A 23,448-nucleotide genomic window follows, 5' to 3' on the forward strand; every position below is an offset into this window, starting at 1 on the left:
GAAAGAGGTGACTGACCCCTGCTGTGCTCCTACAAACACTGCTTTCAATGCTTTGCCAGAAATGGGAGGATGGAGACTTTCTACCTAGGCTGGTAGACTGGAGAGGCCTCAGTTGTGTGCTGCACTCCCAGAGGGTCAGTGAAGACATGCTCTGTGTAGACTCCAGTTTGTGCAATATCAGCTGCATCTTCTCCTGTTCCTGCACTGACCTCTGTTGCTTCTGTTGCCTCCTCTGCTGTTGGAATGTTCTCCTCTACTGAATTATTTTCAGTTGCAGTATCTATGGAATAAGAATTGAAATAAGCTTTCATCAGCTGCAAAAGAATTCTCAGTTGCTCAAAGTATAAAGTCAGTGATTGAGGGCACAGATTGCCCTTGAATTGGCTAGCAGGGAACAAATCCAGAATCCACAGCTCCCGTCAGCAGCCACATCCCCAAAGAGCTGTGAAGTGCCTGTGGCAGGAAATACTGAGAAGGTCTGGGAAGCAAACACTACAACCTCTAGTAAGCCTTTAAGGCTTGTACCCACATACAACAGCTGCCATTTCCAATACTGAACCACTTAAAAGCTCTTTTCAGTCTCCTCACAAGACAGAGCTCTCCCAAGAGTACCCCAGAGCAGCACTTGTCCATGCCCATGGAACCTGACCCTCCACCCAGCTCTCAGCTACAAGCACCCAGTGCAACTGCTTCAGCCTTCCAAGCATGCCTCAGGCACCATTTGTGCTGTTACCACCCTCACAGCCAAGCAGTCCATGAAACACTCACACCATGCACCTCTCAGTCACACCTGGTGGGGTCTGGCTGCCCTGGCAGACTGTCCTACCTGGCTGTTTGTCTGCCACTGGTGAGCTCCCATTGGCATCATGAGCTATGGGTGCTCCTGTGACACCCTCTGCAGTGCAGCCAACCACTGTGATGCCTCCCAGCAAGCTGTCTGTTTCTGCAGAGCTGTTGCTGGTCATGCTCCCACACAGAGAGGACTTGTCCACTTGACTGGGGTCTGCTTCCTGAGATCCTTCTTCTCCTGCAGGGTAGTCTGTTTCCCTTGCCCCTAAAAGAGATCCAGCTGGTGTTTGTTGTGGGGGTACAGGTGAATACCCACCAGCGAGCTGAGTACCTGAGGTGGAACACACACACCCAGCTGCAAGCCTGTCTGAGCAGACATTAGAGATGCTGTCACAAAAAGCAACAGCAGCATCTGCACATCTGGATGTCACAAACCATACTGCCACTTGCAAACTCCTCCAACTCCTTCATTTCCACTTCAAATGGGTCCTCCACTAACAGCAGCTTCCTAACTGCCTGTGTGCAGGGGCAGAACCCACCCACACCTTTACGAAGAAGGTAACTAAAGGAAAGCTGTTGCTCACCTGTACAATGCTACCAAACACTTTTCAGACTCAGAATATTGCTCTTGGTTTCTTAAAGTCTGGACTGTATTTGACTCTCTTCTCTGCTGGTCTGATTTCAGAAGCTATACACAGATTCAGTGGAGCGGAGCCTCCAGCTCCACTGCAAAGACATTTCTCCTGAGTATACCAAACAAAGCTGCTTTGCTGGAACTGGTGCTACAGACTCCTGTGAGCCGAGCAGCAAGAATTCCAACAGCACACAGCTCCACTCCAGAGCCATGTCCTCTGTTGATGTCCCTCAGCTCACTATCCTCGACACAAGGATTCCCTCTACAGGAAGCTCCAAGACTTGCTGCTTGTCTTCAGGAGGCTGAAGAGGCCTCAAAAGCCAACGTACTTCAATGTTGTGAAGCTCAGCTCCACAAAACATTGCCACTACTGCACACTTCATGTCCTTGGTGGTGGCTGCTGACATCTCTCGACCTTTGAGTTAATTTAGACCAGGAGCTAACTGAGCAGTGGAGCAGCACAGCAGAAACCAAATGGTGTTCCCTGGCACCAAGCACTTCATGACTGTGCTGCAGCAGCATCTGGTCACACTGATCAACTCTTTGGCTTTCCACTGCAGAAGAGAACCTGAACAAGATGCAGTTGAAAAATCAGGAGCTGAACCTGCCAAACCCTTACCTGGCACACTGGCAATGCAGAGCACGTGAGAGTTGCAGACAATGAAACTATCCAGGATGTTTCCTGGCTGGTTGGCATCAATGATGATAACTTTTGTAGCAGAATGTGTGCTTGTACAGATCCAAACCAGGCTGGATAACTCTTCCTGATTTTTCATCTCCTTCTGCTGGTCCTGAGGGAGAATAAAGGCAAAACAGAAATGAGTAACAGCAGGAAGGGGAACAAGTATGGAGCTCCCATCTTTGATCCTGGATGCTCTTCACACCATCAACTACAGGATAAGAAACAAGTAAGCACCTTTAAGGATGCTGTAAAACTGCAGGCTCCAGGTATTTATGTTATGAAACTCACTCATTTAGTACTGGTGTAGGGAATGATAGAAAGCAGTGACACTGCCCAAGTAGTCAAGCAAGTGTGAAGCTGCAGAAGAACACTGCTTAGTGCCAGCCACTAGGCCCAGTACCATCAGAGTGATGGGATGTGTCCCAAGGCACTGCAAAAGCAGGCCTTTGGCTTTATGCCCTTAACATGAACCCCATTCATTGCTGCTCCACAGAAATATGCAGACCAGACCAGCAATGGCCGAGGCACCTAAAGCCCTCCTCAGATGGCAGTCAGGACAGGGACAGCTATGTAACAGATGTTCTTCACAGCAGACCAGAGTGCTTTTGTGGTTGACTTCAATAACCCAAACACCTGGGGCTGATGACTACCCAAGCAAAATCTGTTAGCAAAAAGCCTCATTATGAAGTGTTTAACTGATCTACAGACACATGGCAGATGTTTAACTGCACACACCATGCAACATGCCTTAGAGGACCCTTACCTTGAGCTCCTGGTCCAGCCTGTCCAAGCTGCTTTGAGATCCTGTTTGCCGCTTGTTTCCCTCTGCGTCGACTCCAGTCACATCGTTGTAGAACACACTAGCACCAACCACCGAGCCACCATCTCGTGTTTTCCCTCCTGAGAGGTTCACCCCTACAGCACACCACAGCTTGAGAGAAAAAGAAGTACTTCACTTCAGTGTTCCGCTCAAAAGGAGGACACCACCAGCATGACACAGGCTGAGTCAGCTCAGAGCCACCATCTGTCTGTACTGCCTTGTAAGGCATTTGTTAGCTCTGGAGCCATGCACTTTACTGAAGCTGGAGTTCTGATTCACCTGTGCCTCTCTAACCTCACTGAAACTTTATTTGAAATCTCACCAACTTCAGTTAAAAAGAAAGTCTAAAATAAAACTACTCAAGCTAGAGGCAGTCCAAGCCCCTGGATCAGTGCTGTTAAGTATCCTACCTTCATAGAGGTATCCTTTTCATCTAAAGGTCTCAGGTAAACAGGTACAGGCAAGTTCTTCATCTTATTCTCACCCTGGCCACCATTTGCCGCCTAGATGAAAAAACAAAAAACAAACAGCAAAGCTCTCCCCTGTAGAAGAGGTCTGCAACTGTAGGGTCAGTTGATCAGAGTGCCACACACCACCAAGAGCTCTCTGTGGTGGTCTTCCTAAGAGCCGCTCCTGGCTGCTACGGCTCCATGAAGAGCAGCGCTGGAATCCCTCCAACAGCAGTGTTCAAACCCCCCAGAAGGCGAGGCTGTCTGAGCACACCATACCTGCTTGTACTTCTGAGGTAGACTCCAGCCAAAGGCTTGCACCCTGCCGTCCTCCTTCTGCACGTGAGCCTTCACCTGGCGGTACTGCTCGCGCTTCTGCTCCCGGCGGGACGCCAGGCTGGCCTCCGTTCTGGGGGGGAAGCAGCACCAAGAACCCTTCATTTGTGCTCTTCAGCAGGCTGTGTGTGAAGGCAGCTGCACTGCACTCAGCAGGCAAGGTCGCTGGGGAAGCTCTGGCTCCCCACACATGGCCTAGCGAACAGCAGGCTTCCTGGGGGCTATTTCTAAGGCAGAGCCAGAGAGTGCCTCCTCAGGGAAGATTTAACTTGGGCTATGGACTGCCACTGGGAGCTCTAGAAGGTGTAAACCAAAAGGATGTACTGCTAGAAAGAAGTACAGGAGGCAAAAATGAAGCACAGACATTTGTTAGCCTGGCTCAGGCTCTTCTGTTTGTGTACTGAAGTACCTGCACAGCCCTGGTTAGCGACACCATTGGTGCAGGAGAGAGCAGCACGAGCTGTTCCCTGTGCCCGACGGTGCTCCTGTGAAGGGCATCACACTGCACCAGGTGCCCAGCTGCACTATGCTGACCCCTCAAGCACAGCACTCAGAACATGCCAGCTCGCCCAGAGCAGGCTATGGAGCTCAAGGCAGCACTTGCTAGAGCAGACCAGCACTGCAAAGCCAAATGCCTTACTCTTCACTGAGGAACTCGAAGGCTTTCGATTTGTCACTGGGGAGCTGAGATAAGGTGCTGCTTCTTTTCTTGACCGAGGGAGTGATGTGCGAGGTGGGAGCATTGTACTTAACGTTGACAGGAGGCTCTGGTTTCTTAGCTGTAGTGCTTGAGGAACTGAAGAGTCTGCTAAAACTAAGAGGGAAAAAATGCTGAGAGTTAAGATTTGTAAGAGACCCAAATGTGACGTGCAGGCATCACACTGCAGACACTTTCCTCGGGCCAAACTGGAGCCCAGCATAGCCACCACACTCTCAGCAGCACTCCCAAAGCACAGAAACTTGTGTCAGCAAAAAGAATCTTCAAGAATTATCCCAGCTGCTTGTGAGATTTGTTGTGATCTTCCCCTCGATGGGACATCTATGGGGCACCCACAAAAGTTAGGAGGCGAAGATCACATCTGAAGGCAGTTTTCTGAAGCATGTTAGCTCACGCACAGAGCACCTTAAACCACCTCCATATTCGAGGCTAAAAGACTGCTCTCAGCAAGGCATGCCAAGAGGTTCTGTGACAAATACCTTGCCATGAGCAATGCTGGCTTAGATTTAAAGAGCTTGAAGCTAGCAAAGAACATTGAGCAATCAGCAGGTCACACCACAGCAAATGTGATCTGCAGGGGCTCTGCAGGTTTCCACTTCCCATCAGAAAGAAGAATGCAGAGAAATGCTCAGGGCAAGAGCCCTGACCCAGGCTCAGCCAGAAGCACCTGCAGCATGTTGGCATTAAGCTGCCCAAGAGCACAGTCCTGCACCAGGAGCTGCAGCCTGTGAGCTGCTGGCATCAGGAGCAGCCCCACTGAGTGGGCATGGATGGGTAAGGAGCGGGGAGCTGGTGTGGCCTCCATCTGCCAGGAGGCAATTAGCTGACAAGATACAAGGGGCAGCTAATTGCTTAGGGTCTTGCCTTGATTTCTGCCACTCAGTTGCATCTCAATACTTACAACTGCCAAATGCTTGATCTCTTCTTCTCCTGCATGGCTGGATTCTCTCTGGATGCTCTACAAGACATTAAGCTCAAGTGAGCATTGACAGAAGCAGAGCAATGGAACTGGGTGCCCCTCACTCTACAACCCAGCTACCAGAGCCTGCTCCTTCACACTGCCACTTCCCACCAGGGGAACCGAAGCTACTTCAGCACCACCCACACTGACTGGCACCAAACACAACTGGCAGTGCTTTTCTGTGCGACACTGCCCGGCAAACAGCTAGCAGCAGGCAGCAAGCCACTGTGACCTTTGCTGCCCCTTAGCCACTGCTTTGCACTTCAAACCTTCTTGTTCCTCCACACATCAGTACAGAGCTGAGGGACTGACTGCTCCTGAGGGCACAGCTGGGCCAACAAGGAGAGGAGAGGAGGCCTGCTGGAGACAAGGGCTGTGGAAAACCCAGCCGTGCCTGCTCAGCAACCGTCACTCCTCAGCAGAGTCAGCCCAAAGGGCAGCCCACAGAGCAGATGCCAGGCCCTTGTTCCACTCACCCAGCAGGAGGCAGCTCTGGGCAGGGACGCAGCTGGGCACGGACAGGAGGGAGCTGGGCTGAGGGCTCTGCTCGTAAAAATGGCACCTTCCAGCTAACTCCCTGTTCAGCCCAGGCCAGCACCATCACTATTCAATCCTTAAAGCCTGCACCTTTCCAGAGCGGGGCTGTCTCCTGAGCACCCCAGCCCTGGCGTTGCTCACTGTATGTACAGCTGCTTTGGCAGAGGACAGCTGGGCCCCAAGGGAGGTGCCCACAGAGGCATTCCCCCTGCCCACCAGATCCACAGCACTTACCATTACCAGCTCTGTGGCTGCTCCAAAACACAGGTTTTTACTTCCAAGAGTGCTCACTTCACACCCTCAGGTGACACACCCTCACTGAGGAGCCTTTTTGGCCAGTTAAGTCAATGCCCATAACTTAAAGCTATTCATGGGCACACATAAGACAACCCAAAGGGCCATTGAGGCTTCAACTCAACCTCCTGGCCAGAGCACTCCTGCAGCTAGACACCAAGAGCTGGTCACATCCGCGGAGCTCTCCCGAGGACTCCAGAGAGCCTCTCACCTTATCATCTCAGTCCATCTGACAGCCTCCTGGAGCTCCATCAGCCTCTCCTTGTACTGGTTCCTCTCCATCAAGACTCGAGCCATCTCGACGCGGGTGAAGCGCTTCCGCTGGGCTGTGGGCACGTCGCTCTGGGCACACAGGAAAGCAAACGTGGCAGGAACACAGGGGCACAGCGGGGCCTGGCAGAGTCAACCTCTGCCTCCACCAACAGCCAGCTTAGGGCACAGTTCCAGATGCCAAACCACCTGGGGCTTCATAAAACCACCTCAGCTTTACCTTCCTCTGCTCCCGCCCTTGGCACCCAGTGCAAGTTCAACACCAGCTCCCCGCAGTGTGCCACACAACCATGGGCAGAGGGCATGGAACTAAATGTGGGCAGGCTGCATTCACTTGTGCTCTCAGAGCTTCTGCCTCTTCTGCACAAGGAAGTTTGCCACTACCTATCAGGCAGCATTACATGCACGTGGACTCCTCTTGCCCCCACCAGTGCCAGACCAACACCAACACCTACATCATCATCCTCCTTGGCCTTCTGCCTCGCTTCCTCTGCTTCCGCACGAGCCCTGCACACCAAACAAAGCAGAGCTGTGTTAGCCTCGCTGTGGGCCTCTGTCTGTCTGCTTCACAGCCAGGGAATTGAACTTACTTTCTCAGCTCCTCTTCCAGCTCCTTGTTCTTCTCCTCCAGCTTCTGTTTGGCCTGTTTTACAGCCTCCAGCTCACCTTGCAGCACGTCCTTCTCGCAGGTCAGCTCATCCACCTTTGCTATCAAATCATTCTTCACCACATTCAATGCATTCCTACACAGACATGTGACAGACACCATCACAAGGGGCACTGTGGGCTCTGCTTTGGCTCAGCCTGATTCTATTCTTGAAGTCTACACATTTCTTAAAGAGAGCTGCTGTGGGGAGATAAAGCTTCCTAGAGCAGGTCCAAACCCTCTCTCCCCAAATTCCAAATGCTCAGACATCTGTGCACTGATGACCAGAAGGAGTTGGTTAGAGGCTGAGTTCCCCAAGAGTGCTGCAAGGGCCTGGTTCCTGCAGAAAAGAAGGGAGCTGATCTCTCCTGAGGACCCAGCACCACATTCTTTGTGGCCTTACAAGGGAAAAGGGCCTGGAAACAAAGGAAAGGCCTGGAATACAAACCCTAATGAGGAGAAGCTGAGGGAGCTGGAGTGGTTTAGGCTGGAGAAGAGGAGGCTCAGGGGTGACCTCATTGCTGTCTACAACTCCCTGAAGGAGGTTGTAGCCAGGTGGGGTTGGTCTCTTCTCCCAGGCACCCAGCAATAGAGCAAGGGGACACAGCCTCAAGCTGTGCCACGGCAGGGTCCAGGCTGGATGTTAGGAGGAAGTTCTTGCCAGAGAGTGATTGGCATTGGAATGGGCTGCCCCAGGGAGGTGGTGGAGGCACTGTCTCTGGAGTGTTTAAGAAAAGCCGGGATGAGGCACTTAGTGCCATGGTCTAGATGACTGGATAGGGCTGGGTGCTAGGTTGGACTGGATGAGCCTGGAGGTCCTTTCCAACCTGATAGATTCTATGATTCTATGAAAAGCAGCTTTTGCTCCTCTGGGCCCTCCTTTCTAGAAGAACACGACCTAAGCTGTGGTTAGCCAAACCCCCCTCTGCTGCTCTCAGCACTGAAAGCACATCTCTGTCATCTCAGCTTTCTGCAGATGGAGCTAACAAAATATTCTTCACACAAACATTGTCACTTACTTTGTCTCCAGCAGCTGAGTGTTTTCCAAAATAAGGTTTTCCACCTCACGACCCATTCCTTCCCAAAGAAAGAAACACATTGAGTAAGCAGATGAAATGGACCTCTTTACAACACTCAAGTTTTGCCATTGTCTAAGAACAGCTGAGTTTAAGGATGACAAACTGTGAGCTCTCTGAAGCTTCAGGACCAACCTACCTTCTGCAGTTAGCTTTCCACTGTGTGCCCACACTGATTTAATTAAAGCCTAAAAGCAACCCTGACTTAGGTGCTACCTCCACCGGCTCTCTGTGCTCACCACAGAGGGACCAAGGCAGCCAACTGGGGAATGATTAGTCCAGAGCTGAAACTGCTTTTCCAGACATTAGGCACAGAGGTACACAAGACATGCCGAATTGTGAAGCTCAGCCTGCCAGCACTCTGCAGATCTCCCAGAGCAAACAGTACCTGACCAAAGAAATGGTCTTTATAGGCCATGCACTCCATGTAGAGCAGAAACAAGAGCCAGAAACATCTCACATGAGGTGTAGTATGAGTGAAGAGCATAAAAAGATTTAAACTTATGAAGTAAGAGTGAGCTAAAACCAAGCCACCACCACAAGTCTGAGGTGAAATGTGATGCCTTTAGAAGCAGGACTGCTATGAAAGACGGAGGTTTGAAAATCACTACCTTCACCTGTCTCATCTGCTGTGGAGTGATTTAGAAGTGCCAAATCACTCAGTAAAGCCTTCAGATGAAGCTGCTGCTCCGGACCAAGGTGAACTTCACTTTTCCTGCCACTACTTCAATACTGCTTTACATTTCTGGAAATCCATTTCTCACCCTGTTGTTTGCAAGCCTACAATGATCTGATCTGTGGGCTCCTTAAAAGAGAAATCTTCCAGGCAGAAAATAATTGCTTTTCATTTTGCACAGCAGACTAATTCCCACACTGCTAATGGCAGACACGATGCTAATTCGGGGGTAGCACAACCAATGACAAAGACCTTAATGGTGGAGGCCTTTCAGAACAATCAATCAGCATAACCTCCCAAGCAACTGGGGTAAAGGAAAGCTTAAAACATATCTGGAGGACAACTGAAAGAGAGTGTCTAAACCCAGACATGCAAGGCAGAGCTCCCTCATTTGGAATTCTCTCTGGGATTTGGATTAAAAGCAAGAGATGTTTGCTAGTTGTTGGAGCAGCTCTTGTTGCACTGTCACTGCCCTGGAGAAGCCCCCTGCACTGCAGCCAGGTCGTCTCCAGGGGGCTACTGCTTTTTGACACATATTTTCAGGATCATAGCCACACTTCTGACAGGTTTCAGCATCCTTTAACTCAGAGCAAAAAACCAGAAAGCAAGAGTTGCAAAGGCAAAAAATGATTACCAAGCAGGGCAAAAATGCAGAGAATGTATTGATGGAGCAGCAGCCAAGAACGTCTAACTGGAGCAGCAGCAACTTTCAAAGCAGTGTTGTTAAAAAAGAAGCATACACACCAGAATATTCCCCTGGGGGGATGCAGCCCAAGAGAAAACAGAGCAGAGAATCCCAGTTAACTGCTTTGCCAGAACTCCACACTGAAACTCAATTCTTGTTGAAGACAGATCCAAGTGCTTGGAACGGCCCAGACACCCTGGATGCAGATGTGGCTTTCAAGTACCACAGAGCAACCTGGCCTGTGGCTGTGCTCAGAGATGATGACTACCTGGCAAGACCTGCAGAGCAGCACCTTCTGCACAGCAAAGCCAGCCAGAGCTCTGCGCTCGCCCCGCACATGCCGAGTGGCACAGCTCAGTGCGGAGACACTAACACTGAGAAGTGCATTACTTTAGCCCATGGAGCACAAAGCAGCTGTTCCCAGGGACTCCTGACAGGATTGCTGTAACCAGTAGAGTATACAGGTGAGAGATAGAAGTAGCTAGTATTGATACCTCTGAGCATGTCATCAGCTGTCCCTGTGATGACAGAGTGACAGTTTGGGATGCAGTCAATTCTAGCAGGGATGTGGTGGCCCTCACTGCTCAGGACTCAAAGCAGCGAGAGCAACCACAAAGAGAAATCACCTCCCAGACTGGAGACAGGCCTGTGGCCCTGGTGAGTAACACTTTGTGCAGTGTGCTTGATGTGAAACAAGTCTCTGGTGGAACACTGAACAGAGCTGCAGGCTGCACACGCAACAGCTCTAAACAATCCTGGTGCCAGTCCTGCCCTTTTTCCAGGTCAGACAGCAGCAAACTGATGGCTTCTATATACAAAGCATTCCCAGGACACACAGCAGCAGCAGCTGCATTTTACCTACTGCACAGCAGCAGCTTCCAGAACTCTCCTGTGTCCCCAAACACCTTGTTACACACAGAGACACTCCCTGTGCATAGAAAGAGCCTTCTTTTAACAACTTTTTTGCTGCTGCTAACTCACATTCCCAAACCATGCACCAGCACACCAAGAGCAACCTGCTCTAGAGATGTGCCTGCCCCTTCCAGTCACCATTTGATTGGACATTACAGCTACTGCAACCTGCTGCGGTCCTTCTTGCACGGCCAGCAGCACAGAGGTGACACAGCCAGGCTATTACGGGCCAGACACAGCCTGAATTACACCACCTAAAACCAACTCAAGAGTAAAACCCTGTGTGTCAGAGAACATGCAGGGAAACTGCAATAGAGAAGCATGTGACAAGGGCTAACGTTGAAAGGAAGAACAAAGACTTCCTCCTGGGTTTTTGCTTTCCAAGAAGGCACCCCAGGATGATAATCAAAACACTTTAATGCAAGTGAATCCTCACAGTAAACCCAGCAAGGATAACCAGTGCTTCCACTAACAAAGAAAGCTCCTTTCTAAATAACCTTTCTTACCCAGTAAATCTGCACCTTCATCCACGTCTCCAATCAGGCCAGAACCGGCAGACGACAGCTCTTCGAAGAGTGACTCTGTGTTGCGATCAAAGGCTTTGTTCTCTATGCCTTTGGTAGGAGTGCTGGCAAGAAATTAAACAGGGCATGAAAAAAACAGGAAGAAAACATCCCCACGCTGAAGGAAGTTATCCATGGCTTTACCAGAGTTCATTTGTTACCCAAAAAAACCCAGTAGTAAAGTTTTCAGAAGCTTTCAGCTGGCTTAAAGTCCTCAATTCTGCTCTCAAGTACCATTTTGGCATCAAGATCTCAGCCCTGGGGTAGCTGCTGATGGTGACCTAGGGGGGGGATTTAAAGCAACCACGAAAGCCTGTCAAAGCCTTGGTGTTTAGAAACCAGCCCCAGTGCCTGGAGGGACAGAGTGCTCGGCCAGACTGGAAGTCACTGCAGAGCGAGCAGGCAGCAGAACGCCGACCAGGCAAAGCCCAAGGCCCTCTGGCCAAGAAGGGCTCCTCTCTCCCCTGTCATCCTCTCCCTCCCATCCCAAGAAGGAAACACAAGACACAACATATTTGAAGGACTTGTGGCTAGACTCTAAACTGTTCAGGGCTTGACTAAAAGACAGGCTCTCCTGCTCTCAAAGCACTTCTCTATGCAGCTTTGGAGCTTCTGGAGGCAGAGGCCTGCAAGGAAGCAGGCTCAGGCAAAAGCATTCTGGCCGCACTGAGATCCCACCAGCAGAGCCCAATACAGAAATGTTGCAACACTTGCATCAGTCAGAAGTCCACATTTTAAAGACAGAGATGAGAAAACAAGGGCCCAGTCTTGAAAACACTAACACCTTGAACTCCCAGTCCAGGGAGAAAAGGCCTCTGGGTATGGAGACATTTGCTTGAAATATGGGAAGAATATTTCAGCACTCCTATGTCTGCTGTGACATGAAGTGCCCTGAACATCCACTGGCACTAGGCACAGAATGAAGAGCTGCTGCTGCACTCCAAACCTCCTGAGCAAGTTGGAGGTCATGGCAGTAGAAAATCTACTACATAATGCATGAGCTCAGTCTGGTCAAATTCCTGAGAAGGCTCAAAAGTGAAGTCTGGTACCTTCCAAAACTGCTGCCTGCTCAAAGCACAACCCCCAACTCACCTGGAACCTTTATACCACTGAGGTCCTTATCCATATCCAGCTCTGGAGTTGACTCAATGATTGCCTGAACTTCAGATTTTTTCTTCTTTTCATTTCCACCTAGGGAAGAGCAGGTGGCACATCTGCATAACCCAGCGCGCCCCGACAGGGCATCACCATCCGCACCGTCACTCATCAGCCACCAACTGCTCTCAGGCTGCTCAAGGCGGTGCAAGGAGCAGACCCACAGATCCTGACACTGCAGTGCAAGCCTCTCCTGACTAACTGCGGTCACCCAAGAGCAGTGATTTCCCACTCCCAGCAGCTCATCTCCAGATCTGTGTCACTTCGGTTTACAAGAAGTGTCACAAGCGACCGATTCCAAAGAGTGCCCAGAGGCACTTCCAGGCTCGCGTCTCTTACAGTCCTTCTGCACGCCTGAAGACCTCCATCGTGGTTTGCATTACTGTTCAACAGTGAATGAAATGCCCTAACAGCTGAACTAGGAGGAGGGTAGTGAGAAGTGAAAGCAGCTCACCAGTGGATACATTTCTTGTCTCTTGAGCTACCTGCACCTCAGTGTTCTTGCTGACGTCCAGCTTCTCGTTTGGCACTTCTGTGTTCTTTGCAGGCCCTTCAACATCCTCCTTGAGAGGCGTCTCAGCAGGCAGCACAGGTACATCTGAAGGGGCTGCGGATGCTGGAGTAGTAGATTTGAGCCTGCTTGGCTAAACGTCAGAGAGCTCATCCTAAGATTGAACATTCCCATTAAAAACATCAACAGAAATGGAAGCATTAGAAAGGCTCAGCACAAACCAAAGAACCATTCGAAGCTGCTGCATTGCACCCAAGGGGCAGACGCAGACAGGACGGGAAGTGCAACTCAGGCCACTGCCAACTTCACCTTAGACTGCGGCTGCTTCACCTCTCAAGCAGGTCACAACTACCTAAAACATGCCCTTCTTTCCAATGCCAGTCTGCTCTCAGGTGATCTCTACAGTGACCTCCTCTGGGGTGCTTTCCTGTGGGCCCTGGATGACACCGGGAGCAAGACACCAAAGCTGGCACATCAGAGCTCAGCGCAGCTACACACACCAGCAAGCATCTCCTCCAGTGACACCACACCAAGAGCCCAAGGCTGGGCTCCCAACAGGGCTGCTGGAGTCAGGGTGATGATCATTACCCAGGGCTGCAGCAGGCAGTGTCCTCAGAGGGGAAGAACGCTGCGTTTGATGAGGCTGCTCCTGGGCAACCCCCCCCAGCCCACCGCTGCACTGTGTCCTGCATATCCGAGCCCTCACTCCTGATCAGGGCCAAGGCAGCATTCAGACATCTTAACTCTGACTCACAGAGCAGGTAGCAGTGCACAGGAGCTCACTGTAGATCAAAACAGCAAACACTCACCCATTTGAGGCAGTATTTTCTGGACTAGAGTGTGAGGGGACTCTCCTTGGGAAAAACCAAGCTGAGACATGGAGGCCAGGCCAGGCAAAGTGGAGGCAGGATGGAAAGCTCTGCTCAGAAGGTGAAAGCAAGGCTCCTGGCCAGCTCTGGGACAGTAACAGAGCAGGTCTCAGTTGGCTCAGGAAAGCCAAACCTGTCTAGGATGGAGCTGGCTTAGGTCTTGTGAAGCACAAATTCTTCATATAGCTCTGCAACCCTTTGAGGGGAGTGGAAGTGCATGGGAATGGAGTTGTGCAATCCAAAAGAGACCTGCACAGACATTTCCTCCTCTGTACCTAAGACTGCTCATAATTGTAATCTCTAAATGTTTCCTTTTGGCACTTCCCAGGAAGACAAGGGTCTAAGTCCATGGGAGCAGGGAGGAAACACACTTTCATGTACATCAGCAGAAATGCCAAGTTTACATCCTACACTGACATCCCCACACGGAATCCACAAGCCCTGGAAACAAGACTCAGCACATTCAGGAGCTATCAAATGTTTCCACTTTTCATCCTGCTGTAGTATATTCCAAAAGAATCAGTTATTAGTAGTTGATATTCTGGCAATATTACTCAGAAAGACTGGCAGCTAACAGCCCCACCTCAGCAGAACAGAGCCTGTCCCCATGGGTATCCTGGGCAGGAAACCCAGCACAGCAGTGCTACATGAGAAACAAAAAGGGCCAAAGCAAAGCTGCCCAATTTACTCAACTGCCTTTTGAGCTGGGGAGCTTCAGCACTGGCTAATGATTCACCCTGCAGCGAGCAGACACAGAAAGGAGGAAATGGCACCCCCTCACCAGGGAATCCAGGGTTCACTCCAACAAGCAGCTGAAGCACAGCAGAGCTGCTGGCCCTCTGCAAACACTCCTGCAGCTTTGTATGCCAGCAGCATCCGCCGGCTGATGCAGCACAGACTGGGCACCAACTTTCTCACACAGCTCAGAGGAACGGCTTCAGAGCAGTGAAGAGAACAATCCCTGCCTTCAAGGACCTGCAAATATTCCACTGCTGACTGGATTAACTCCTGCACTGGTTCCAGCCAGCTCTGGAGGCTATGCTGCTCAAACCCTGGTCAATGTCTGCTCTGGAGCTGATGAAAATGCAGTGCAATTCCATTAAGCAAGAGTGAATCAGTCAGGGTCTCAGAGCCTGAGCATTTCAAAGTCAGCACCATGCTGGCTTGGCAAATTTGACTTTCTGGCAATGCTGCTAAAGACTTTTCCTGAAAGAGGGCAAATTCGTTGAAAATTACATAATTAAACCTGAAGAAGTAGCTCATCTGCAAGGCTTTGCAGAAATGGGTGGGAGAGGAGGAGTGGCAGGTAGCTGTACGCTGGGTTGCAATGACAGCCAGCATCACTACCAGGCCAGGCTTTCACTCTGTGTCTCTGCCAGCACCTGCCCTTTGAGCTCTTTGGAGGGGAAGCACTGCCCTCTAAGGGAATGTTTGTGCCTGAAGGGACAACAGATGCCTGAAAGCACCAGAGTCTTGCTCATGCCTTGTACATGAGGTCAAAAGTATTTACAGTAAACAAGCACACAGGGAGCTGTACACATCGCACAGCTCTGCACGCTGGGTCCCTCCTCCTGCTGTCCTGTCAGTGCGCTCCAGCCCTGGCTGCCAGAGGCAGCCCTCCACCATTTTCGGTCTCTGCAGCTTGCTCCCCGCCAGCCTCACAGCTGGAGCACAGAACAACGGCAGGAGCTGCCGCCAGGGAGGTCAGTCCCAAGCTAACCCGGGAAAGCCAGGGCCTGGGTCGCTCCGCTCTGCCGTGCCCCTGCGTCCGGGAGCATGGCAGGGGCTGTGTGCAAGCACCGCCTGCGGCACTCTCGAGCAATCCTTTCGCACAGTGCTAAACCGGCAGCCCCGGGGCACCCTCCACTTACAAATCCAGTGTGTAAAGAACAAGTTACTGACCTTTGCAAAGGGTCCTTAGCGACAGAGAAAATCCCACTCCCGTGAGCAGGAGCAGACCTGCCCTGAGCAGCACTCATCTGGAAAATGCAACCAGACTCTGCCTCTCCCAGCCAGCAACGCTTCTCAAAGCTCAGAGTCAACTCGGCTCCCAGATGACTGAGGGCTCTGCCTCCTCTCCTTTGCCTTTGCTCCCCATCAAGGAGGTCTGATCTGGGCAGGGGAGTCTCCCCTGCACACAGGGCAGCCGGGCTGGGTGCTGCACCTTCAGGGCTGGTGTGGGACCCCGCGGCTGGCTCAGCTCCTGGAACTTCCAGTGCTCCGACCCGGGCGTCTCCCCCACCTCTCGCTGGGCCTCGGGTGTCAGCAGGACATCTCCTGGAGGCAGGGGGAAGATGCCCAGAGATATAGGGCGCTCCTTTCTGTGCGGGAGAGAGACAGGGCCCATCAGTTGCGCCAGCTGCCACAGGCTTTGCTTCCCTGGAGGCCTCTGAAGGCGGCAGGGAAGTAGCACAAGGACAGCTTCACACATCCATCCACGCTGCAGCACACAGCTCGGGGTACAGCACCTCGGCACTCCCTCCTCTCACATCATTTATTGCAAACTGGCTAAGCCACAGCTATAGACGGCAGCTACTGATTGCCCCGGAGCTGATCTACAAACAAAACGTTCACAGAAACAGAAGACAAACAGAAGGGCAAGACAAAAACATTTCCTCATTTCAGACCACATCAGAGCCTTCAGCAGGACTCAGCAAAGAGCATCTTGCATGATACAGCACCAAGGAAGTCCTGCAACAGCCACCAGCCACATCATTAACTGAAGCACTGAAACGATCAGCTTCAATCCAACTCTGCTCACAACGTACGGTATCCTCCTTCTGAAGATCCCAGGAATTGCATGGATTTGGAGAACTGAAAACACCTGACTGTAGCAATCACCTATGTTAAAGGCAGCCCAGCCCAAACCTGGGCAGTTTCACCAAGAGCAGTTCAACACTCTGCACCCACAGGCTGCACAAAGCTTGTGCCAGTGAGGTGAATTACTTCATCACAGCTCCTCACCTTCTCCACTACCTTTAGCATTTCTCTATGGCAAACGTTTGAAAATTCCAGAGCTTCCTGTACTGACCCTCAAAGAAAAACCCAACCAAAAACCCCCAAGTCAACCTTGCCGTCAGCTGTGATCAGTGAACAAAAGAGCAATTCTGGCTGCTAGCTGGAGACAAAAACCTCCTGTAGAATGCAACTCACAGGATGCTACAGCCAGCCCTGGAAAGGGAAAATATCAGCGGGGCATAGAACTGAGATGAAGCAGAGCATTTGTTCAGCCAGAACAATGAGAGGCAGCAACAAGGCCTGCAATCAACTAGCCCAGCTCAAAGGGTGCTGAGGTGGGAGGGAAAGTCTGCACAACTGACACAGGAAGGAGGCTTGGTGAGCGCAAGGGTGGCCTCCATAACAGAGCCCAGAGTTGAGAGGTGTCACATCTTTGCATCATGATAAGTCCAACCACATCTCCCTCCTTCTGCATGGCTGTTCACAGACTCAACATGAGGCAGGCGGAGCTCTGCCACAGCTGGCACCAGTGCAGGTGACTAAGCTGCTCCGCCACAAACCCTCTGCAGCCAACTCACGGCACACGGCCTGGCCTCCCAGAGACCTTACAGACAGGCTGTTACTCTGGACAAGGTTTAGCAGAGCAAGGCAGGCAAAGCCAGCACAGCAAATCAGTCACAGCCAGAGAACAAAAAGCACCAGATCCTGCCCCAGCATCTGCAAAGCCCTCATGAGAAACAGCCCCAGACTGAACGAGTCCCACGACTGCTGCTATTGTCCTGGGCTCCACTCTGCTTTGGATTTCCCACCACTGTGTGGGGAACAAAAGGCTCCCCACGTCAGCTCACACTATGTCAGAAGACAGATCAAGCCTATTTCATTGGATAAGGAGTCCAGCAACAAAAAAGGCCAGGGAAGCTGCCCTGGGTGAAGGGGCAGCGGTGATAAAGCAGCTTTGTGAGGGGCCCCGCACCCCCTGGGGTGCCAGCTCACAGATCTGCTTGCAGGAGGTGCCCAAAGCTGTTCTCTCCAGTCTTCAGGAGGGAGAACTTAAGCCAGGTACCAAACAGTGCTCACATCTGCTTTGAGGCAGAACAGTTCTGCAGACGTTTTGTCCTGAGCATGTCTGGATGTGCTAAACCCAGCTCAGGAGTCTGGAAGTCCACACAGCCTGAGGTCTGGGTAAGGGCATCTGGGGTGCGTGGCTGCGGCAACCTCAGCTTGCTCCACTGGCTGTCGAGCAGAGCCCCGCTGTGACTGCCCCAGTGCCCAGGAAACAGCAGAGCAGTGAGCAGAGGGCAGCCACGGGCTCCAAAAGCCTGAACCAACCCTGAAGAGCTGCAGAGACATCCACATGAACCTTTAGGATGAGCACCAGATGCTCTGCTCTAAAACCCAACCAGTGTGAAAAAACACAATTCTTTCCTGCGTTTATAACTTTCTTAGATGGATAAAAGACTGAAGCTCCAATTCCTGTAAATCCTAAAACAAATTACTAGGGGTGGGAAAAAGCTTCCAAATGCCCTCAAATCCCTATGATGTTCTGCAGGGCAGCAAATGCACATTACAGAAGAGCTGTTCTTAAACCAGCCGACTGCTTAAATGAATACCAGAATCTGTCAACAGCTCCTGAAGACACAGGTCAGTGTTTTGCTTTGGTTGTTTCAGAGCAGGGGGTCACTTGCTTGGCTTTGGTTCTTTCCCCTCCTTTCAAGCAAGCACAGCCTTAAAGACTGGCTCAGCCTACAGCTGCACTTCAGACTGCTTCTCCTCCTGCAACTACCGATTCACATCCACCAGCAGTTCCTCAGAGCTGCTACTCCTTTCATCTGTGGATTGCATTCTGTTCTGAGGGCCAAGTTTGAAGTCCTACCAAGTTCTACCCCTGAGTCTCCATGCACCACACTAAGGAGAGGTCATCCCACAGCTCTTCCAGGGAACAGCCTTCCATCCCTCTCCCCTTTATAAATCCTCCACTATTCCATTTACAGCCACAGCTAAAGTGTGCCAAGTTTTCAGGTCAGAAAGCTGCATTTTAGAACTTTTCCACTCGTAATTACGGTACTAAAGTGTGTCGAGATTACTTCTGGTCACAATATTCAAACATCTCTGCTGCTGTTCCAGGCAAGTAGGACAAACAGAAGGTAGCTGGAGGGGGACAGACAGGACTGGCAGCTTGCCATAGAAGCACAGCAAAAGCAGAGGACAACGCTGGGCTGAACAATGGTGAACAGGCTGGAACAGCTCTAATGCTGAAATCATGGAAGACTTTTTCCCCCCACCAAACAGTGATAAGATTTTTTACCAATGATGTGAGCAGCTAATGGCTGTGGCTGGGAGGTGATCAATGCACTCGTCCTACACAGCTCTTTGATTCAGAAGAGTGCATTTGAGTAGTGCCAGGCCTCAGACTGCACACGCTCATGGCTACGACAGCTCAGGCAGGACCTGGCTGTCCCCCGTCCACCAGCTTTACCCATCAGCTGTCCCTGCAGTTCCTTTTGCAGCTTGCAATAAAGCAATGCCACAGCTTCCCAGGCGAGCCCAGGCACAGGCTGCCTTGGGCTTGCCCAACAGAACAACCCCATTCTGCCAGCCCCAGCTCCAAAGCAGGATTTCTGACGGCCATCCCCAGCTCTTCCTTGCTCTGCTGGAAGGAGAAGGCAAGGCAGAGGCGGAGCAGCGCGGGCAGGGTCAGGAGGTACCTGAGGATCCTGGGGAGGTTCTGCGTCAGCGCGGGCACCCCGGCGGAGATGGAGAAGTGCACCAGCAGCAGCACCGAGAGGGACACCAGGATGGCCGAGTTAACCACCACGGCCCCGCCGACGAAGCCGAACACAAAGAGCAGCATGCAGCCGGGACTCATGGCGCTGCGCTGGCATGGTGGCGCCGGGGCCGCGGCGGCTACGCGGGGGCCCAGCCTGGCTCTCCGGAGGCACCGTTTGGCATTCGGCTGCTGCCACAAACACAATGCCAGCAGCGGCAGCCTGCCGCTCTCCTGCAGCAGCTCCGGAGCAATGACATCACCGCTCTCCTCCCCCTCGCTGGAGCTCCTCGCAGCATCTATGCAGCAAGGCAGGGACTCAGCCAGCCCCGGAGTTATCCTCCCTCCTCCTGCACCGTTCATAGGCTGGGGAGCTCCACAATCTGCATAATCTACTCACGGCAGCCCCGAGCACAAACGGGGACCGGCTACACACTTCCCGCTAGCCCTGCACAAAGCCACTGCAAAGGAGCCCTGCTCTGGGCACAGCCGCTGGCATCTCCCTGCCCAGCCCAAAGCCAAGCTCAGAGAAGCCAAGACTGCCTCGGGCTGAAGCCGAGACCCCCGCAGGCTGCCACACCAAGCCTGCCTCATGCTCGGCAGCAGCATAGCACAGCCTCTCTGCTGATTCCCACTCCACATTCCAATCACAGGGCAGATCTTTCGGATTCAGCCGAACCGTTGTTGTGGGATTAGAGCACAAAGTCTTGCACACACAAACGAATGGATTTTTCCTTTCTTTCCTTTCGGGGTGAGAGGATAATGCACAGCTTACCTAATCCTGCTGTGTGTGGTGGATTCTAGCTGATCACCCCCCGAGAGCTGATGAAGTTTGGTTCTTTCCAAGTGCTCCATGTAATTGTGAATCATCTGTTTAAAGGACAGAGAAGCAGAAGCAGGGCTTAATAACGTTTGCTTTTACTACAACTGCATCATTCTTGGCCAGTACATTATAACCATCCCCCAAAACGCTAAAAATAGCAAAACCCTGCAGAAACATTAAAGAAATAGATCAAGAAAGAGACACAATTACACCGTGTGTAAACCCAGCACCCAGATGGGGAGCCCACACCAAGCATAACTGGAAACCTGCTGTCTCTGCAGCCTGGCTGCCAAGGGCAGCGAAGGGCAGGCTGCGCACACCTCCAGGCTCAAACACAACCCAGAGCCAGGCAGCATCTCTGCTCTGCTCTCAAACACGGTCAAGCTTTCTGCATTCTGCACAAGTGGTGCTTGGCTTTCAGTTATCCAGACTGGCACCTGAGTGCCTGTGGACTGCAGCACTCCGGAGGAGCCCTGCTTCCTGGCTCTGTGCCTCTGAAGAGAGCCAGCCGCAGGCTGAGGCACTGACTCCTGCACTCATGACTTATTCAATGAATCCTGACTCCAGCTGGCAAAGGATGGGGCTGCTGAGCATGTAACTGATCCAGGACAGGCATGGAAAGAGGGAAGAGGGATCGCTGCACCACTCCTAAAGGTTCAGTTGGCCTTGGAAATGAAACCCAGGAAAGCCTGAGGAGGCTACAGGACACTGAATACTGTGTGCAGAGCTGAGCAGGGCATGGGAGCAAAACCAGGGAAGGGTCACAGGTGTGCTGCAGAAGCACTCAGTGCACTTTTCTTCTCAGACACATTCAGGTCGCACCTCAAAGGCCTCCTCTAGAAAAAAGTCCCTGTTCTGTAAAGCTGCCAGTGCTGCTGAGCCCCTAGAAAGGGCACAGGCACCTGTGGAGAGCTGCCAACAGGCACTACAGGGCCTTGTGCTCTGGGGCAGCTGGAGTCAGGAATTCTGCACCAGCATGGCACTGCCAAGCTAGGGCTATGTGTCCCAGGCTGGTACGCTTGCCCCTGGGATGCAGCAACTGAGCTAGTGCTAGCCTCAGCACAGACACTGCCTGCCAGCACCAGCTGCACATCAGTGCATGTCCTCAGCCTGAGCTCCTCCTGATGAGGTGCCCTGGCTTCAGCTCCCTGGCACCACTCACTGCTGTGGTCAGTACTGGTTATGTGCAGACTTTGCTTCTCCCAGAATTCACCTGAGCTAATTAATATAATTCAGACCAGAAAAAAACAAACCAGCCTATTTTTAGAGCAGCATTACATAATACACTTTATCTGCTGCCTAAAGCTTACAAAATGCATCCTCCCCAGGCTGACACATGCAGAGCTCTACCAGGACCATGGCATTTTTAATGCTTGCTCACACACAGAAGCAACCAAAAGCTCCACCTCCACTTAGCCACCTTTCTTGGGTTTTGCTTCCAGCAAGCAGCCAAAACCAAGTATGCCAATGGCTCCCATGCTTCATTTTATACAGCAAGCTTATTACAATCAAAACTAATGCAGAAATCCCAGAAGAGGACAACTCACAGCTCTGAAATGCACACTGGACTGCTCTTTATCCTGCTCATGCCCTCATCATGGGAAGGAGACACTGCTGGGAAGCAGCTGAGCCACCTGCAAGCACCCCAGTTTGCAGCCCCCCAGCTGGCTCCTCAAAGATTTTAATCCATCTGTGGAGCTGTTCACCTAAGCAGCCAGTACCTGCCCGTGGAGCACCTGACACGTGGACTGACGAGAGCAAGGTCGATGACACCCACACAGCTGTCTTTTGCAAAGGCCAGTGCTCAACCTGCCCTCTGCCTCGCTCCTGGTCTGCCCTCTTGTTTACTGCACTGTCTGATCATGTTTACTGCTGCAGAAGCCAGGGGGCAGGTCAGTCTGAAGGGCTCCGCAGCTCAGTATTGTTCTGCAGATGGAAGGGATGCTGATGGGGAAGGTCACAGAGCTCAGCATCAAGTGTGTAAGTTACAGGAACACAAACCCCAGGTAGAACCCAAATATATGCACCACATACAGGTGTGGTGCAGGATGGCAGCCCCTCTACACCTGCAGGCTATCCCTGCCTGTGCTGCACCACCAGTCAGGCAGACTGGGACTGCTGCTGCTTCCAGCCAGGGTCCCAGAGACAGAGGTTGATAGCGCTGGAATGCTTTACTCAAGGAATAAAAGGTTCCCCATCTGCCCTCTCTGTCCCTGGCACAGAGGGACTCCATGGCTGAAGCTCCAGAGTCCCAAGACAGTGCAGGGACTCCCAGCTTCTAGAAATCTGTTCATCAAAAGGCTGAACACAGTGAGCTGCAGGATTGAAATGACTAACTGCTCACCCACAATACACCTCTGGAGACTCCTTCCAAAGCCACTGGGATCTGACCCAGACGACCTCCAGAGTGACTTTCCGATCTAAATTCCTTGAGTCCCCGCACACCCTTGCAGTGCCCTCCTGGTCAAAACCAAGGTGTCATGAATCAATGCACCAGAACCTTCAAGGCTCGAGGTCTCAACAGAAGTGTTAACAACACTGACGACTGAAAACCAGACTTGAACAGCCTGAAATGCTCTCTACTCACACGTTTCTTAGCCAAGTTACACTAAAGCAGAGCAAATAACCCAAGGTCTAACCCTAATCCACAGCCCTCACTGCGGCCAGCTGCCCCCTGAAGCCCACCAGCATTCCAATCCTGGCCAGCTGTTCTGAGGAAGCCACAAACACTGCCCAGCTCAGCACTGTAACTAAGCACACTGCTCAGGAGCAGTCCCCTGAGGGGACTGAAGCCCAGACTCAGCACGCCCCTGGCAAGAACAAATCCTCATGTAGTTAGCAGCATGGCCACAGTTCATCTGCTGGTTCACTGCAGGGCACCACATGGACAAGCTGAGCACAGAGAGCTTTGGAAGCCATCATGGCACATGTGTGGAAGTCAATTCCCTTTGGACACCACGGACAGCCACTTGATGTCTTCCCCCTCAACACGGGTTGGGTCCCTCACAGGGCATGTGACAGCCTCTAGGAAATGCTCCAGGGTCTTCTGCACCCTCAGTTCAGGTATGCAGTGAAAGACAACCAACACCCTCTCATCAGTCCTGCTCTCCCCCTTGCTCAACAGGAGCACTGCTAATGGACACAAGCCTGACCTTTCTCTGCCACTTTCCAGTGTGTATGCAACACTTATGGGTACTGCTGCTTGCACCTTGTCCTTAACTAGGCTGGCAGCATCTACCTCACACCTCCCTTTCTCTGCCACTCCTGCTCCCTTTCTGTGTCCCTGCTGTAGCTCCCCGGGCAGGACTGAGCAGTTCTGC

The 23,448-nt window shown here is 51.9% G+C and overlaps 1 protein-coding gene across 1 annotated transcript in view; it reads right to left on the minus strand.

The window, feature by feature from the left end:
• SPAG9 (sperm associated antigen 9) overlaps positions 1-23,448 on the minus strand; it is a 50,528-nt gene that overhangs the window by 10,890 nt on the left and 16,190 nt on the right. The window contains 17 exon segments of the mRNA XM_064150488.1: positions 85-280; positions 827-1,054; positions 2,043-2,214; positions 2,869-3,036; positions 3,336-3,428; positions 3,654-3,783; positions 4,351-4,524; positions 5,330-5,386; positions 6,432-6,562; positions 6,946-6,997; positions 7,081-7,233; positions 8,156-8,213; positions 10,992-11,113; positions 12,137-12,239; positions 12,658-12,868; positions 15,748-15,904; positions 20,081-20,175. Of these exon segments, the coding sequence (XP_064006558.1) occupies positions 85-280; positions 827-1,054; positions 2,043-2,214; positions 2,869-3,036; positions 3,336-3,428; positions 3,654-3,783; positions 4,351-4,524; positions 5,330-5,386; positions 6,432-6,562; positions 6,946-6,997; positions 7,081-7,233; positions 8,156-8,213; positions 10,992-11,113; positions 12,137-12,239; positions 12,658-12,868; positions 15,748-15,904; positions 20,081-20,175 (2,300 nt within the window).

Source organism: Pogoniulus pusillus, chromosome 11 (assembly GCF_015220805.1).
Source record: "Pogoniulus pusillus isolate bPogPus1 chromosome 11, bPogPus1.pri, whole genome shotgun sequence".
Taxonomy (NCBI): Eukaryota; Metazoa; Chordata; class Aves; order Piciformes; family Lybiidae; genus Pogoniulus; species Pogoniulus pusillus.